The sequence below is a fragment of the Eubalaena glacialis genome, chromosome 7, assembly GCF_028564815.1.
Source record: "Eubalaena glacialis isolate mEubGla1 chromosome 7, mEubGla1.1.hap2.+ XY, whole genome shotgun sequence".
In the NCBI taxonomy this organism is placed as follows: Eukaryota; Metazoa; Chordata; class Mammalia; order Artiodactyla; family Balaenidae; genus Eubalaena; species Eubalaena glacialis.
In genome coordinates, this window is record NC_083722.1 from 39,756,498 (window position 1) to 39,773,393 (window position 16,896).

Below are 16,896 nucleotides of genomic sequence, written 5' to 3' on the forward strand. Positions count from 1 at the left end.
GAAGTCCCCATTCATCTGTTGATGGACATTTGTGTTTTCACATTTTTGCTATTGGGAGTAGTGCTGCTATGAACATTTGTGTACAAGTCTTTGTTTGAACATCTCTTTTCCAGTCTTTGGAATATATACCCTGGAGTGGAATTGCTGAGTCATGTGATAATTCTATATTTAATTTATTGAGAAATCACTAAACTGTTTTCCACAGTGACTTACCATTTTACATTCCCACCAGAAATGTATGAGTATTCCAATTTCTCCACATTTTCACTTATTTTTCAACATTTATTTTCCTTTTTAAAAAAAAATTATAGACATCTTCCCATGGCACAGCCTGTATGAAGTGGAATCTTAATGTGGTTTTGATTTGCATTTCCCTAGTGGCTAATGATGTTGAGCATCTTCATGTGCTTGATGCCCTCTTCTACATCATCTTTGGAGAAATATTTACTCAAGTCTTTTGCCCATTTTAAAATTGAGTTGTCTTTTTGTTGTTGAGTTGTAAGAGTTCCTTAAACATTCTGGATAGTTGACCCTTGTCTGATAAATGATTTGCAGATGTTGTCTTCCATTCTGTGGGTAGTTTTTTCACTTTCTTGATAGTGTACCTTGATGCACAAAAGTTTTAATTTTAATGAAGCCCCATTTATCTAGTCTATGGTTGCTTCTGCTTTTGGTGTCATATCTTATGAAATCCAAGATTATGAAGATTTACTCCTATTTTCTTCTGAGAATTTCAGAATTTTAGCTCTTATGTTTAGGCCTTCCACCCATTTTGAGTTAATTTTTTATTTGGTGTAGGTAAGGTTCAACTTCATTCTTTTGCATGTGGATATCCAGTTTCCCCAGTACCATTTGTTGAAAAGACTGTCCTTTCCCCATTGAATGGTCTTGGCATTGTTCTCAAAAATCATTTGACCATATGTCCAGGTTTTATTTCTGGGCTCTCTATTCTAATCTGGTCTGTATGTCTGTCCTTGTACCTGGATATGCTTGGTCTCTTATGGGCCATTTTCATCTGATGATAGATTGCTGTGGTGCATGTCCAGTCTTGTGGCTAGGTAGGTCAGACAACACCAAGTTCCTGATGGGACTCTCAGGCCACATGGTCACCCAGTGTCCTGTGGTGCGGTGTTTACTTTTTGCCAAGGGTCAGGCACAAGCCAGAAACTGTTTCTCAAAAGGCAAATAGTTATCTGCAGAAGAGGGCATAGATTTGCTCCCAAATCCTAGAAGTCTGTGCTGTGATGTTCCTGTTGGTGTTTGCCAGGGTTCTGTACAGCAAGCATCCTTACTCGCCATGGACACTTCAAGTATCACTGAGGCTGCTGGATCAGGCCTAAATGGTAGAGTGACTTGTATAGCAGCCTGAACTTGCTGCGGAGCCTAGTCTTGCTTGGTTCCACTTGAAATTGGCAACCTTGTGAGTGACTCTAAATGAGTGTCACAGTAGCAATCTCAAATGTGGTGTATGTTGCCTACCACATCCACAAAGTCCTACGAGTGTTGTGCCTTTTTTCGTGATGGGTGGTTTGAGGTACAGCAACTTACTTTTCATCTTGGAGTGGAAAGCTTGACAAGCTCAGACCACTGAAACTCTAGCAACTGTACTGAGGTCACCAGCTGCCCAATTCTTGTAGGGATTATCTGCCATCCTCTAGTTTGCATGTTTTTCTAAGGTATCTAAAGTACTTGCTACTTTCTGCTCATCAAATCCAATGGACATGTGGCCATTTGAGTTCAAACCTCACTCATGGTACAGATTTTGTATCAGTCAGGGTCCAATCAGGCAAAAGAAATCACATAGTAATTCGAACAAAGAGAAGCTGCTGTGCTGCAGGAGCTTGCTGGGAGGAGCACACCAGAGCCAGGAAGGAAGACATCTTCCTCTTGCATTGTCTCTTTAGCACCCTCTACTGACAGAACTTAACATTGTGCCAGCCAGCAAAGGAAAAATATTTAAAGGGCCCAGCACCATTTTCTCAGAGTAGGCACTGATGGGTAGATTTGGAACTGAGAGGCTCCAAGTGGATAACTGGCATAGTTTGTCATTTAAATGGATAGTATGGAGCAACTTTTATTTGTTTAAGATGAAGCTAAACAGTTGGGATCTTGCTGTGACAACACAGTATTCCATTAAATTAAACAACCCTATCCCTCACCACCACCAATGTCTAGATGTTACAGAGGCACAGAGATGAATAAGAGAGTCTCCGTCCACAGGGAACTTATATTTTTGGGTTAATAGTCTATTTCAAGGGACTTTTTTTTTAATATTTATACATCAAGTTTTTTAAAAAATTTTTTATACAGCAGGTTCTTATTAGTCATCCATTTCACACACATCAGTGTATACATGTCAATCCCAATCTCCCAATTCATCACACCACCACCACCACCCGCCCCCCACCACTTTCCCCCCTTGGTGTCCATACGTTTGTTCTCTACATCTGTGTCTCAATGTCTGCCCTGCAAACTGGTTCATCTGTACCACTTTTCTAGGTTCCACATATATGAGCTAACACATGATGTTTGTTTTTCTCCTTCTGACTTACTTCACTCTGTATGACAGTCTATAGGTTCATCCACGTCTCTGCAAATGACCCAATTCCCTTCCTTTTTATGGCTGAGTACTATTCCATTGTATATATGTACCACATCTTCTTTATCCATTCATCTGTCGATGGGCATTTAGGTTGCTTCCATGTCCTGGCTATTGTAAATAGTGCTGCAATGAACATTGAGGTGCATGTGTCTATTTGAATTATGGTTTTCTCAGGGTATATGCCCAGTAGTGGGATTGCTGGGTCATATGGTAATTCTATTTTTAGTTTTTTTAAGGAACCTCCATACTGTTCTCCATAGTAGCTGTATCAATTTACATTCCCACCAACAGTGCAAGAGGGTTCCCTTCTCTCTGCACCCTCTCCAGCGTTTGTTGTTTTTAGATTTTCTGATGATGCCCATTCTAACTGGTGTGAGGTGATACCTCATTGTAGTTTTGATTTGCATTTCTCTAATAATTAGTGATGTTGAGCAGCTTTTCATGTGCTTCTTGGCCATCTGTATGTCTTCTTTGGGGAAATGTCTATTTAGGTCTTCTGCCCATTTTTGGATTGGGTTGTTTTTTTTTTATAATATTGAGCTGCATGAGCTGTTTATATATTTTAGAGATTAATCCTTTGTCCGTTGATTCATTTGCAAATATTTTCTCCCATTCTGAGGGGTGTCTTTTCATCTTGTTTGTAGTTTCCTTTGCTTTGCAAAAGCTTTTAAGTTTCATTAGGTTCCATTTGTTTATTTTTGTTTTTATTTCCATTACTCTAGAAGGTGGATCAAAAAAGATCTTGCTGTGATTTATGTCAAAGAGTGTCCTTCCTATGTTTTCCTCTAAGAGCTTTATAGTGTCTGGTCTTACATTTAGTTCTCTAATCCATTTTGAGTTTATTTTTGTGTATGGTGTTAGGGAGTGTTCTAATTTCATTCTTTTACATGTAGCTGTCCAGTTTTCCCAGCACCACTTATTGAAGAGACTGTCTTTTCTCCATTGTATATCCTTGCCTCCTTTATCATAGATTAATTGACCGTAGGTGTGTGGGTTTATCTCTGGGCTTTCTATCCTGTTCCATTGATCTATATTTCTGTTTTTGTGCCAGTACCATATTGTCGTGATTACTGTAGCTTTGTAGTATAGTCTGAAGTCAGGGAGTCTGATTCCTCCAACTCCGTTTTTTCCCCTCAAGAGTGCTTTGGCTTCTCGAGGTCTTTTGTGTCTCCATACAAATTTTAAGACTTTTTGTTCTAGTTCTGTAAAAAATGCCATTGGTAATTTGATAGGGATTGCATTGAATCTGTAGATTGCTTTGGGTAGTATAGTCATTTTCACAATATTGATTCTTCCAATCCAAGAACATGGTATATCTCTCCATCTGTTTGTATCATCTTTAATTTCTTTCATCAGTGTCTTATAGTTTTCTGCATACAGGTCTTTTGTCTCCCTAGGTAGGTTTATTCCTAGGTATTTTATTCTTTTTATTGCGATGGTAAATGGGAGTGTTTCCTTAATTTCTTTTTCAGATTTTTCATCATTAGTGTATAGGAATGCAGGATATTTCTGTGCATTGATTTTGTATCCTGCTACTTTACCACATTCATTGATTAGCTCTAGTAGTTTTCTGGTGGCATCTTTAGGATTCTCTGTGTATAGTATCATGTCATCTGCAAACAGTGACAGTTTTACTTGCTCTTTTCCAATTTGTATTCCTTTTATTTCTTTTTCTTCTCTGATTGCCGTGGCTAGGACTTCCAAAACTATGTTGAATAATAGTGGTGAGAGTGGACATCCTGGTCTTGTTCCTGATCTTGGAGGAAGTGCTTTCATTTTTTCACCATTCAGAATGATGTTTGCTGTGGGTTTGTCATATATGGCCTTTATTATGTTGAGGTAGGTTCCCTCTATGCCCACTTTCTGTCATAAATGGGTGTTGATTTTGTCAAAAGCTTTTTCTGCATCTATTGAGATGATCATATGGTTTTTATTCTTCAATTTGTTAATATGGTGTATCACATTGATTGATTTGTGTATATTGAAGAATCCTTGCATCCCTGGGATAAATCCCACTTGATCGTGGTGTATGATCCTTTTAATGTGTTCTTGGATTCTGTTTGCTAGTATTTTGTTGAGGATTTTTGCATGTATATTCATCAGTGATATTGGTCTGTAATTTTCTTTTTTTGTAGTATCTTTGTCGGTTTTGGTCAGGGTGATGGTGGCCGCATAGAATGAGTTTGGGAGTGTTCCTTCCTCTGCAATTTTTTGGAGGAGTTTGAGAAGGATGGGTGTTAGCTCTTCTCTAAATGTTTGATAGAATTCAAACCTGTGAAGCCATCTGGTCCTGGACTTTTGTTTGTTGGAAGATTTTTAATCACAGTTTCAATTTCATTACTTGTGATTTGTCTGTTCCTATTTTCTATTTCTTCCTGGTTCAGTCTTGGAAGGTTATAGCTTTCTAAGAATTTGTCCATTTCTTCCAGGTTGTCCATTTTATTGGCATAGAGTTGCTTGTAGTAGTCTCTTAGGATGCTTTGTATTTCTGCGGTGTCTGTTGTAACTTCTCCCTTTTCATTTCTAATTTTATTTGAGTCCTCTCCCTCTTCTTCTTGATGAGTCTGGCTAATGGTTTATCAATTTTGTTTATCTTCTCAAAGAACCAGCTTTTAGTTTTATTGATCTTTGCTATTGTTTTCTTTGTTTCTATTTCAGTTATTTCTGCTCTGATCTTTATGATTTCTTTCCTTCTGCTAACTTTGGGTTTTGTTTGCTCTTCTTTCTCCAGTTCCTTTAGGTGTAAAGTTAGATTGTTTATTTGAGATTTTTCTTGTTTCTTGAGGTAGGCTTGTATAGCTATAAACTTCCCTCTTAGAACTGCTTTTGCTGCATCCCATAGGTTTTGGATCGTCGTGTTTTCATTGTCATTTGTCTCTAGGTATTTTTTGATTTCCTCTTTGATTTCTTCAGTGATCTCTTGGTTATTTAGTAACGTATTGTTTAGCCTCCATGTGTTTGTGTTTTTTACGTTTTTTTCCCTGTAATTGATTTCTAATCTCATAGTGTTGTGGTCAGAAAAGATGCTTGATATGATTTCAATTTTCTTAAATTTACTGAGGCTTGATGTGACCCAAGATGTGATCTATCCTGGAGAATGTTCCGTGTGCACTTGAGAAGAAAGTGTAATGTGCTGTTTTAGGATGGAATGTCCTATAAATATCAATTAAATCTATCTGGTCTATTGTGTCATTTAAAGCTTGTGTTTCCTTATTAATTGTCTGTTTGGATGATCTGTCCATTGGTGTAAGTGAGGTGTTAGAAGTCCCCCACTATTATTGTGTTACTGTTGATTTCCTCTTTTATAGCTGTTAGCAGTTGCCTTATGTATTGAGGTGCTCCTATGTTGGGTGCATATATATTTATAATTGTTATATCCTATTGGATTGATGCCTTGATCATTATGTAGTGTCCTTCCTTGTGTCTTGTAACATTCTTTATCTTAAAGTCTATTTTATCTGATATGAGTATAGCTATTCCAGCTTTCTTTTGATTTCCATTTGCATGGAATATCTTTTTCCATCCCCTCACTTTCAGTCTGTATGTGTCCCTAGGTCTGAAGTGGGTCTCTTGTAGACAGCATATATATGGGTCTTGTTTCTGTATCCATTCAGCGAGCCTGTGTCTTTTGGTTGGAGCATTTAATCCATTCACGTTTAAGGTAATTATCGATATGTATGTTCCTATGACCATTTTCTTAATTGTTTTGGGTTTGTTTTTGTAGGTCCTTTTCTTCTCTTGTGTTTCCCACTTAGAGAAGTTCCTTTAGCATTTGTTTTAGAGCTGGTTTGGTAGTGCTGAATTCTCTTAGCTTTTGCTTGTCTGTAAAGCTTTTGATTTCTCCGTGAAATCTGAATGAGATCCTTGACGGGAAGGGTAATCTTGGTTGTAGGTTCTTCCCTTTCATCACTTTAAATATGTCATGCCACTCCCTTCTGGCTTGCAGAGTTTCTGCTGAGAAATCAGCTGTTAACCTTATGGGAGTTCCCTTATATGTTATTTGTCATTTTTCCCTTGCTGCTTTCAATAATTTTTCTTTGTCTTTAATTTTTGCCAATTTGATTACTATGTGTCTTGGTGTGTTTCTCCTTTGGTTTATCCTGTATGTGACACTCTGTGCTTCCTGGACTTGGGTGGCTATTTCCTTTCCCATGTTAGGGAAGTGTTCGACTATAATCTCTTCAAATATTTTCTCTGGTCCTTTCTCTCTCTCTTCTCCTTCTGGGACCCCTATAATGTGAATGTTGTTGCGTTTAATGTTGTCCCAGAGGTCTCTTAGGCTGTCTTCATTTCTTTTTTCTTTATTCTATTCCGCAGCAGTGAATTCCACCATTCTGTCTTCCAGGTCACTTATCCATTTTTCTGCCTCAGTTATTCTGCTATTGATTCCTTCTAGTGTATTTTTCATTTCAGTTATTGTATTGTTCATCTCTGTTTGTTTGTTCTTTAATTCTTCTAGGTCTTTGTTAAACATTTCTTGCATCTTCTCGATCTTTGCCTCCATTGTTTTTCCGAGGTCCTGGATCATCTTCACTATCATTATTCTGAATTCTTTTTCTGGAAGGTTGCCTATCTCCACTTCATTTAGTTGTTTTTCTGGGGTTTTATCTTGTTCCTTCATCCAGTACATAGCCTTCTGCCTTTTCATCTTGCCTATCTTTCTGTGAATGTGGTTTTTGTTCCACAGGCTGCAGGATTGTAGTTCTTCTTGCTTCTGCTGTCTGCCCTCTGGTGGATGAGGCTATCTAAGAAGCTTGTGCAAGTTTCCTGATGGGAGGGACTGGTGGTGGGTAGAGCTGGCTGTTGCTCTGGTGGGCAGAGCTCAGTAAAACTTTAATCTGCTTGTCTGCTGATGGGTGGGTCTGGGTTCCCTCCCTGTTGGTTGCTTGGCCTGAGGCGACCCAACACAGGAGCCTACCCAGGCTCTTTGGTGGGGCTAATGGTGAAACCTGGGAGGGCTCACGCCAAGGAGTACTTCCCAGAACTTCTGCTGCCAGTGTCCTTGTCCTCACGGTGAGACACAGCCACCCCCTGCCTCTGCAGGAGAACCTCGAACACTAGCAGGTAGGTCTGGTTCAGTCTCCTGTGGGGTCACTGCTCCTTCCCCTGGGTCCCGATGCGCACACTACTTTGTGTGTGCGCTCCAATAGTGGAGTCTCTGTTTCCCCCAGTCCTGTCAAAGTCCTGCAATCACATCCCACTAGCCTTCAAAGCCTGATTCTCTAGGAATTCCTCCTCCTGTTGCTGGACCCCCAGGTTGGGGAGCCTGACGTGGGGCTCAGAACTTTCACTCCAGTGGGTGGGCTTTTGTGGTATAAGTGTTCTGCAGTTTGTGAGTCACCCACCCAGCAGTTATGGAATTTGATTTTATTGTGATTGCGCCCCTCCTACCGTCTCACTGTGGCTTCTCCTTTGTCTTTGGTAGTGGGGTATCTTTTTTGGTGAGTTCCAGTGTCTTCTTGTCAATGATTGTTCAGCAGTTAGTTGTGATTCCAATGCTCTCGCAAGAGGGAGTGAGAGCACGTCCTTCTACTCCGCCATCTTGAACCAATCTCTCAAGGGACTTTTAACAGTTCCTTTGCCTATTTCATTCTTGCCCTTTCAAGTAAAATAATCTAAAAAATGCTTCCTTTGGTAAATTAAGAGTACCTCACCACTGTGTGGTGGTGTGTATTTTATATTTGTTGTACCTTGCATTTCTTTTTACCATACCCCTTGACTTTATTCATCTCTTTATCTCAATCTGCATAGAAAATGATATACTGTTGCTATCAGTGATCCCCTAAACCCTCGAACTGTCATTGGCCCCTAAACAAAGATAAATAATATCCTCTAGGAAATTTAGGGACCTAACTTCTTTTTTTTTTTTTTTTAATTGGAGTATAGTTGATTTTACAATGTTGTGTTAGTTTCTGCTGTACGGCAAAGTGAATCAGTTATACATATACGTATATCCACTCTTTTTTAGATTCTTTTCCCACATAGGTCATTACAGAGTATTGAGAAGAGTTCCCTGTGCTATACAGTGGGTCCTTATTAACTATCTATTTTATATATACTATTGTGTATATGTCAATCCCAATCTCCCAATTTATCCCCCCACACCACCACTGCTTTCCCCCTGGTAACCATAAATTTGTTTTCTACAGCTGTGACTCTATTTCTGTTTTGTAAATAGGTTCATTTGTACCATTTTTTTAGATTCCACATATAAGCGATATCATATGATGTTTGTCTTTCTCTGTCTGACTTCACTCAGTATGACACTCTCTAGGTCCATCAATGCAAATGGTATTTCGTTCTTTTTTTAAGGCTGAGTAATATTTTGTTGTATATATATGTATGACATCTTCTTTATCCATTCCTCTGTCAATAGACATTTAGGTTGATTCCATGTCCTGGCTACTGTAAATAGTGCTGCAGTTGAACATTGGGGTGCATGTATCATTTTGAATTATGGTTTTCTCTGGATATACGTCCTGGAGTGGGATTGCTGTATCATATGGTAGCTCTATTTTTAGTTTTTAAAGGAACCTCCATACTATTCTCCATAACTTCTTGATCCTTAAAAGACACAGGCTGGGATGTCTTTGGCTAAAGGGATTGTCCATTAGAGAAAGTTTAGGGCTCTGAACAGAAAGCAACTTCTCCTTTGACTTTCTTTCCTGGGCAGATCTTGCTGTCACTGCTATTACCACGCCAGAACCGCCTAAGAAGTGAGATCGAAGAAGGCCTGGACATGAACCTCCTTAAGCAGGAAGCAGAACACGGGGCCCTGAATGTCCCTCATCTCTCTAAGTACATTCTCAACATGATGACTCTGCTGTGTGCACCTGTTCGAGATGAAGCAGTGCAGAAACTAGAGAACATCACAGACCCTGTTCGGTTACTGAGGTGTGAAACTTGACGAGTTTCTTGAAACCTGCCTCAGCCCCTGGGCCGGGCACAGCTGGGCCAGACACTGGGTCACAGCCTCTGTCTTGGCTGGCTCTTCCCTACTGAAGACCTGACTAACTCCTCTTTTCTCTGGTCTATTATCTTTTCTTTTCCAAAGATGGCCTTAGATTGATTGGCCCCCTATACACCATCCTACCATAAATCATTGGAGTATGTAATCCTTTCTTCCAAGGAATTCAAACATCCCTATCCCAGGTTTTCTTATTACATTTCACACAATATGAGGGATAGGGATGGGAGGTTACCCCTTTTTCAGAGCTATAGAAACCATGACCCAGAAAGTTTAAAAAAAAAAAAAAGTGAATTGTCCAAAAATAGCATCAGAAATAACATCAGCTAAAATCCCACTTCCCAGAGAGATTTGTCGGCATGCTGGTGTGTTTCCTTCCACTGACTACTCTTTTTTTAAGAGACATAGAATGACTGTTGTGGAAAGGTCTGAAGGCTTTAACATCCAGAGACTTATCTTTTCCTAGCTCTGCCACTCACTCACTTACTCACTCTGGGCCTTGGGTCCTAGGCCGCAGTGCCATCTTTTGTAAATTTAGGAGGCAGGACTAAATTAGTTTTAAAGCCCCTCCTACCTCTAGAATATGGTGATTTAATGATATCTTGTGTAGGTTCCCCTTTACTGCATTTCCTTTCATAGTATAAATATTCTATTTCCTCCTGTGTCAGAGGAATCTTCCAGGTTCTGGGCCTGATGAAAATGGACATGGTGAACTACACTATCCAGAGCCTTCAGCCCCAACTGCAGGAACATTCCATCCAGTATGAACGAGCTAAATTTCAGGAACTCCTCAACAAGCAGCCTAGTATGTATATAACTTGAGGGCAGGAGCAGGGAATATGACTTTGGGTCTGACTTTAATGATGTGAGAGAGTACTCTGCCTCTTTTTAGGAGCAGAAAGTTTCTTCCTCGGATGGGGGTGGCAGAAGGAATAGTTATCTAAGCCAGAAAGACTTCCCCCAACCAAAGCATTTACTTATTGAGGAGGAGGAGATCTTGAATCTTCGTCCCAAGGCCTCAGGGATATAGGAGCTGAAGATAATTACTCACTCTTCCTGTCACAGGCCTCCTCGATCACACTACCAAGTGGCTGACCCGAGCGGCGGCAGACCTCTCCACGCCGCCGCCTAGCTGCCCTGACACTCCCGACTCCTCCAGTGTGGTCTGCCCCTCTCCAAGTGAGGCAGCCAACAGCCCGGAGCCCCTCAGCCCCAAAATGGTGCTGTCCCAGGGCTTCCTGAACCTCCTCCTCTGGGACCCGGAAGATGAAGAGTTCCCTGAGGTAGGACTGTGGGGGGCCTTGCCTTGTTGTCTGGGACTGAGGACTTGCATGGGGACCCTCCTCTCCTGACAGCCCTCTCTGCCTGCTTCCCCAGACCCTGCTGATGGACAGAGCCCAGCTGCAGGAGCTGGAGGCCCAGCTGCGCCAGTTAACCATCCTGGCCTCGGTCTTGCTAGTGGCCAGCAGTTTCTCTGGCAGTGTTCTGTTTGGCTCGCCTCAGTTTGTGGATAAGCTGAAACGCATAACCAAAGCCCTGATGGAGGAGTTTAAGTCCAGGTGAGTTGCGTAGATCTTTCTTAGAGTAACGATAGGTGATATGAAGGCACAGGCAGGTAATGAAGGATGCCTTACGTTCCACAGCAAACCACAGAAAGGCCCTTTGGAATCATTCACAAAGATTGTTGGTATCTTTCCATAAGTGGCCTTGAGGCTTGTAACAAAGAAAAATAAAACTTTCTTCCAAAAGGGTAGTATGGAGGATAGTTTACTATAAAATGATTCATTATCTTGCTTGCTACAGAAGAGTCTTTATCTAGTTGAGTGGGCTGGTCATACGTATCTCCAGGAGTCAGCCAGTCAGTCAGCAATGTTGATTGAATATCCACTGACTGCAGGGTGTCACACCAAAGGACAAAGCGGAATCAGAAGGCCAGGTTTGTCGTTGTAATTGGTGAGAGTAGGACAAATGACCATGGAAAATGTCCAAGAAAGTGTTAAAAATTTGCATATATAAATAAATCCCATGGGGCTAAAGAATACTGAGTGGATACAAAACCCTTGTCCAGAGTTGATTTTATAGTTTATCTTGTTTTCTAAGAAGAAGAACATGGTATCATACAGAGAAGTCAGTATCTGGAGGGTAACAGTGAAGACACTGACCCTGCCCACTGGGCTCTGTGCTTCCAGGGCCTGGGGTGAGGGCAGAAGAGTGGCTGGGCATCTCCCTCACATGGGCCCGACTTCTGGTGTGGAGCTTCGGGGCTCAGGGCCACCCCTGGGTACCAGCTTACTCTCCTTCACGGTCTAGGCCTGAGGAGGAGGCTATGCTGACTGTGAGTGAACAGGTGTCTCAGGAAATCCATCGGAGCCTCAAGAACATGGGCCTTGCTGCTCTGAGCAGCGACAACACAGCATCGCTGATAGGAGAGCTCCAGAACATCACCAAGAAGGAGAACTGTGTCCACAGTGTCATTGGTGAGCATGCCTGTGGGGTGGTGAGAATGTCGAGGGGAGAGCCGATCCCCACCCTGGAAGGTGCTTACTGAACCATTTAACGATAAAGGGCATGATGATTGGGCAAGTCACTGTGTAGGCTTTAGTTTTTGCATAATGCTGGGTTGCAAATATATCCCTTTTAGTTTAAAGACTGACTCTATGGTTTAAGGAGGATTTGTACCGGGAATTCATGGCTTCTAGGTGTGGCATACTGTCCAGCCAATCTGGTTAAGTCATCCCTGGCCTTCTGGGTCATTTTTGGCTGCAGTCTAAGACATGTGACACCCACTCCCTGCCAACAAGAATTTGATGCCGAATTAGGCTGGAGGACATGTTCCCAAAGCAGGGATTTCCCCTGTCCCATGTTGGAATGGTGGCCATGAACTTGACCACTTGACCTTGCTCTTAACCTCAGCCATCTGAAGGGTCAGTCAAAGATCCTCCTGTTATGTCAAATACCAGGATTTAACTGATGAATACTTAAGGAATCTTTTGAATAGAAATGTGCTAGCCCACTAGTTTTGGATCTTTGCTTTGTCCTTGGGAGTTAGGTAGCAGCCCCCTTCCCAAACAAAACAAATTTCCTTATGTCTAGGTGAGTGGGTAGGTCAGTGAATATCTCAGTTAACTTTGAACTTGGGTGAGTAGAGTGCAGGGGGCAGTGTTTCTGCCTGAAAGTTGTTTGCTCTTTCCCTTCTCACTGTCTATTCCTCCTCACAGATCAGCGGATCCACTTGTTCCTCAAATGCTGTTTGGTTCTTGGTGTGCAGCGGTCTCTGCTAGACCTCCCTGGAGGCCTTACCCTCATTGAGGCAGAGCTGGCAGAACTGGGCCAAAAGTTCGTCAACTTAACACACCACAATCAGCAGGTGTTTGGCCCCTACTACACGGAGATCTTAAAAACCCTCATCCCCCCAGCCCAGGCACTGGAGACAGAAGTGGGGTCTCTCTGATGGCACTGGCTCCAAGCCCTGGTACCTTGGACCCAGGAGAGAAGCCCATCATTCTCTTGGGGTGACATCACCAGTGACCAGCAGAGCAGCAAGCCCTCTCCCCGTCTGCAGCCAGTACACTACGCTGCAGTGACCAAGCGTGTAAACACTGGCTGGCCCAAACTCATTCACTAATAAACTTCTGAACTGCAAGCAAACCCCTCGCTTCCTGTGCGGCAGCCGTGGCCAGGCCCTGTGTCCTCGGCCCCCCACTAGTGAGCAGCCGGCAGGCCCTGGTTTTTCCTCCAGGTGCTGCCTTCAGCACGCAAAGCTGAGAAGCCAAGACACGCAGGTACTATAACATTATATAACATTTTCTCTGAGGGTAAAGCATTGCTCTGAGGGCTCTGAGAATTCTGTGGAATTATCCAAAATGTGAGTATATTTCTGGAAGTCAGAAATTTGTTTTGTCTAATTCAGTTTTCAGGATTGGGTGTGACTGAAAAAAGTTATTAGAAACCTCATTTCCAGGACCAAATTCCCCTGAAGGTTTCAAATGATGCCACAAGAGGTCAGGAAGAGTGGGAGCCTCAGCTTTCTCTTCTGTTGCAGGGGTTCCGAAGCAGGGTGCTAGCTGGGGCCAGATGACAGTGGATGTTGGCTCATAGCAGGCGTGCTGCTGAGGACAGGTCCGAGTTCCTGTGCTCTCTCTCTCTCAGGTGTCCAGAGTTCAGTCTTGGCCAGTTGGATCAGTGACTGGTTTGGTCAGGTTTATCCTAGGTCCTGTTCTCTAGCTGAGTGGCTGAGCGAGTCTCCTGTTCCCTCCTCTCTAAGCTTAGAAGCCCCTGTTCTTCCCGACAGAGGCCATGTGGGCATCCCGGTGTGGAACACCCGCCTCCCTTCTTCCCACCTCCAGACTGGGACTGTCCCTGGCAGTTGTGGTTGTGAGCTCTGCTGTTGGCATCACAAATGAGAGCTGTTCTAGGAAGGACCTGGGCTTGTCTCCTGGGCTGGTTGAGATCCAGCCCCTCATTCTCAGGCAGACCACAGCAGACCAGCCCTGACCTAGGACAGCGAAAATGAGGAAATGTTCCCTTCACATTTGGCCCTTTTTTGGTAATGGATAAGAGAGAAAATGGAAACTCACTCACCTGCTCTCAAGGTAGGGTGAAGACAATCAATGTTCTCACCATTTCAGGAGATGGAGAGAGCTGAATATAGGAAGAACATATAGGAAGTCTAGGAAGAACATCTGAAGGGGGATTTGAGGTCCATTAGCCCAGGATTTCTCCTGATTGACTTCCTTTTTTAGAGAGTAGAGCCTAGATGGGTGACAGAGCCAGGCCAACAGTGGACCTTTACTATAACCAGAAAAGCTGGAGGGCCTGGATTGTTCAGTTTCCAGTCTTGTAGCTGGACATCCTCGAGATGGGGAAGCCCAGAAAAAGGATGTGTTTAATAGACAGTGAGGCTTGCCTAGATGGAGTCTCTGATTTGCAACTATTTGAATTTGTTAAAAATCCATATTTTGGAAGCCTCCTTATCTCAGAGGCAGAAGTGCTCTGAAGGGGTTCCTGAGAAGAGGACTGCCTGGCTGGTGGGTGCAGATACTGGGCTGACAATAGAACTTTGCTTTGTACTTCATAATTAAAATCCGGAACGATTGATTTCTTAGAAATTTTGAGTTGATTTTCTTGTGCTTCCATGTGGAGGAGACAGGGATCCTGACCTCAACAAAGAAAGATAGCTCCATTCAATCCTGCCCACAGTTTGAGGGATATATACTTTGATTTGTGATAAAATACACATAATATAGAAATTTACCATTAGTGACATTTTGTACACTCACAATGTTGTGCAGCTATCACTAGTGTCTAGTTGCAGAAATCAAAAATCAGTTCATTGGACTGAAATCAGAGTGTTGGCAGGGCCATATTTCCTCTGGAGGCTCTCGGGGAGAATCGGTTCCTTGCCTCTTTCAGCTTCTACTGGCTGCTGGTATTCCTTTACCTGTGGCTGCATTAGTCTAGTCTAGGCCTCCATGGTCACCTCAGGGTCCCATGGTCGTCATCTGTGTGTATCTAATCTCCCTCTGCCTCTCTCTTATAAGGATATTTCTGATTGGATTTAGGGCCCACTCACATAATCCAGGATAATCTCCCCATTTTAAGATCAACTTAATCACATAGGTAATTGTTATGGGTTGTGTCTCCCCCACTCCCCGCCCCCAAATTCATATGTTGAAGTCCTAACCCCCAATACCTCAGAATGTGACCTCATTTATAAATAGGGTCATTATAGATGTACTTAGTTAATGTGAGGTTATACTGGAATTGTGTGGGACCCTGATCCAATCTGACTGGTGTCCTTATGAAAAGACATGTGTCACATGAAGGGACAGACACATACAGAAGTACAACAATGTGAAGAATCAGGGAGAATGCCGTCTACTTCAGGCTACCAGAAGCTAGAAAAGAGGAATGGGACAGATTCTCCCTCAGAGCCTTAGAAGGAACCAACTCTGCTGACACCCTGATTTCAGACTTGTACCTCAGATAAAACAAATGTATTATCTGTTTAAGCCACCCAGTTTGTGGTGCTTTGTTACAGTAGCCCTAGGAAACTAAAACAGCTTCTAGAGACTGTGCACATTCCTTGGCTAGTAGCCCTTTCCTCCAGCTTCTAAGCACGTCACTAAACCATTGCTTTCATAGTGTCTCCTCTCTTACTTTGACCCTCCTCCCTCCCTTTTTTTTTTTTAAACATCTTTATTGGAGTATAATTGCTTTACAGTGTTGTGTTAGTTTCTGCTGTATAACAAAGTGAATCAGCTATACGTATACATATATCCCCATATCTCCTCCCTCTTGCGTCTCCCTCCCACCTTCCCTATCCCACCCCTCTAGGTGGTCACAAGGCACCGAGCTGATCTCCCTGTACTATGCGGGTGCTTTCCACTAGCTAGCTATTTTACATTTGGTAGTGTATATATGTCAATGCCACTCTCTCACTTCGTCCCAGCTTACCCTTCCCCCTCTCCATGTCCTCAAGTCCATTCTCTACGTCTGTGTCTTTATTCCTGTCCTGCCCCTAGGTTCCTCAGAATCATTTTTTAAAATAGATTCCATATATATGTGTTAACATACAGTATTTGTTTTTCTCTTCTGACTTAATTCGCTCTGTATGACAGACTCTAGGTCCATCCACCTCACTACAAATAACACAATTTCATTTCTTTTTATGGCTGAGTAATATTCTGTTGTATATATGTGCCACATCTTTATCCATTCATCTGTCGATGGACACTTAGATTGCTTCCATGTCCTGGCTATTGTAAATAGTGCTGCAGTGAACATTGTGGTACATGACTCTTTTTGAATTATGGTTTTCTCAGGGTATATGCTCAGTAGTGGGATTGCTGGGTCATATGGTAGTTCTATTTTTAGTTTTTTAAGGAACCTCCATACTGTTCTGCATAGTGGCTGTATCAATTTACATTCCCACACACAGTGCAAGAGGGTTTCCTTTTCTCCACACTCTCTCCAGTATTTATTGTTTGTAGATTTTTTGTTGATGGCCATTCTGACTGGTGTGAGGTGATACCTCATTGTGGTTTTGATTTGCATTTCTCTAATGATTAGTGATGTTGAGCACTTTTTCATGCATTTGTTGGCCATCTGTATGTCTTCTTTGGAGAAGTGTCTGTTTAGGTCTTCTGCCCATTTTTGGATTGAGTTGTTTGTTTTTGTGATATTGAGCTGCATGAGCTGCTTGTATATTTTGGAGATTAATCCTTTGTCAGTTTTTCATTTGCAAATATTTTCTCCCATTCTGAAGGATGTCTTTTCGTCTTGTTTATGGTTTCCTTTGCTGTGCAGAAGCTTTTAAGTTTCATTA

The 16,896-nt window shown here is 42.3% G+C and overlaps 1 protein-coding gene across 4 annotated transcripts in view; it reads left to right on the top strand.

Annotated features, from left to right (window-relative positions):
- Positions 1-13,108, top strand: part of TCP11 (t-complex 11) — a 28,337-nt gene extending 15,229 nt beyond the window's left edge. For 2 of the 4 annotated variants that reach the window (XM_061195130.1, XM_061195132.1), the window contains exons 4-9: positions 9,276-9,496; positions 10,238-10,374; positions 10,635-10,852; positions 10,947-11,128; positions 11,880-12,046; positions 12,788-13,108. In XM_061195130.1, coding sequence (XP_061051113.1) covers positions 9,276-9,496; positions 10,238-10,374; positions 10,635-10,852; positions 10,947-11,128; positions 11,880-12,046; positions 12,788-13,020 — 1,158 coding nt within the window. In that variant the 3' untranslated portion in view covers positions 13,021-13,108. Of the gene's footprint in view, positions 1-9,275; positions 9,497-10,237; positions 10,375-10,634; positions 10,853-10,946; positions 11,129-11,879; positions 12,047-12,768 lie in introns of those variants that run through there. The other 2 variants (XM_061195128.1, XM_061195129.1) reach the window with 2 other exon arrangements.
- Positions 13,109-16,896: the final 3,788 nt, after the last annotated feature.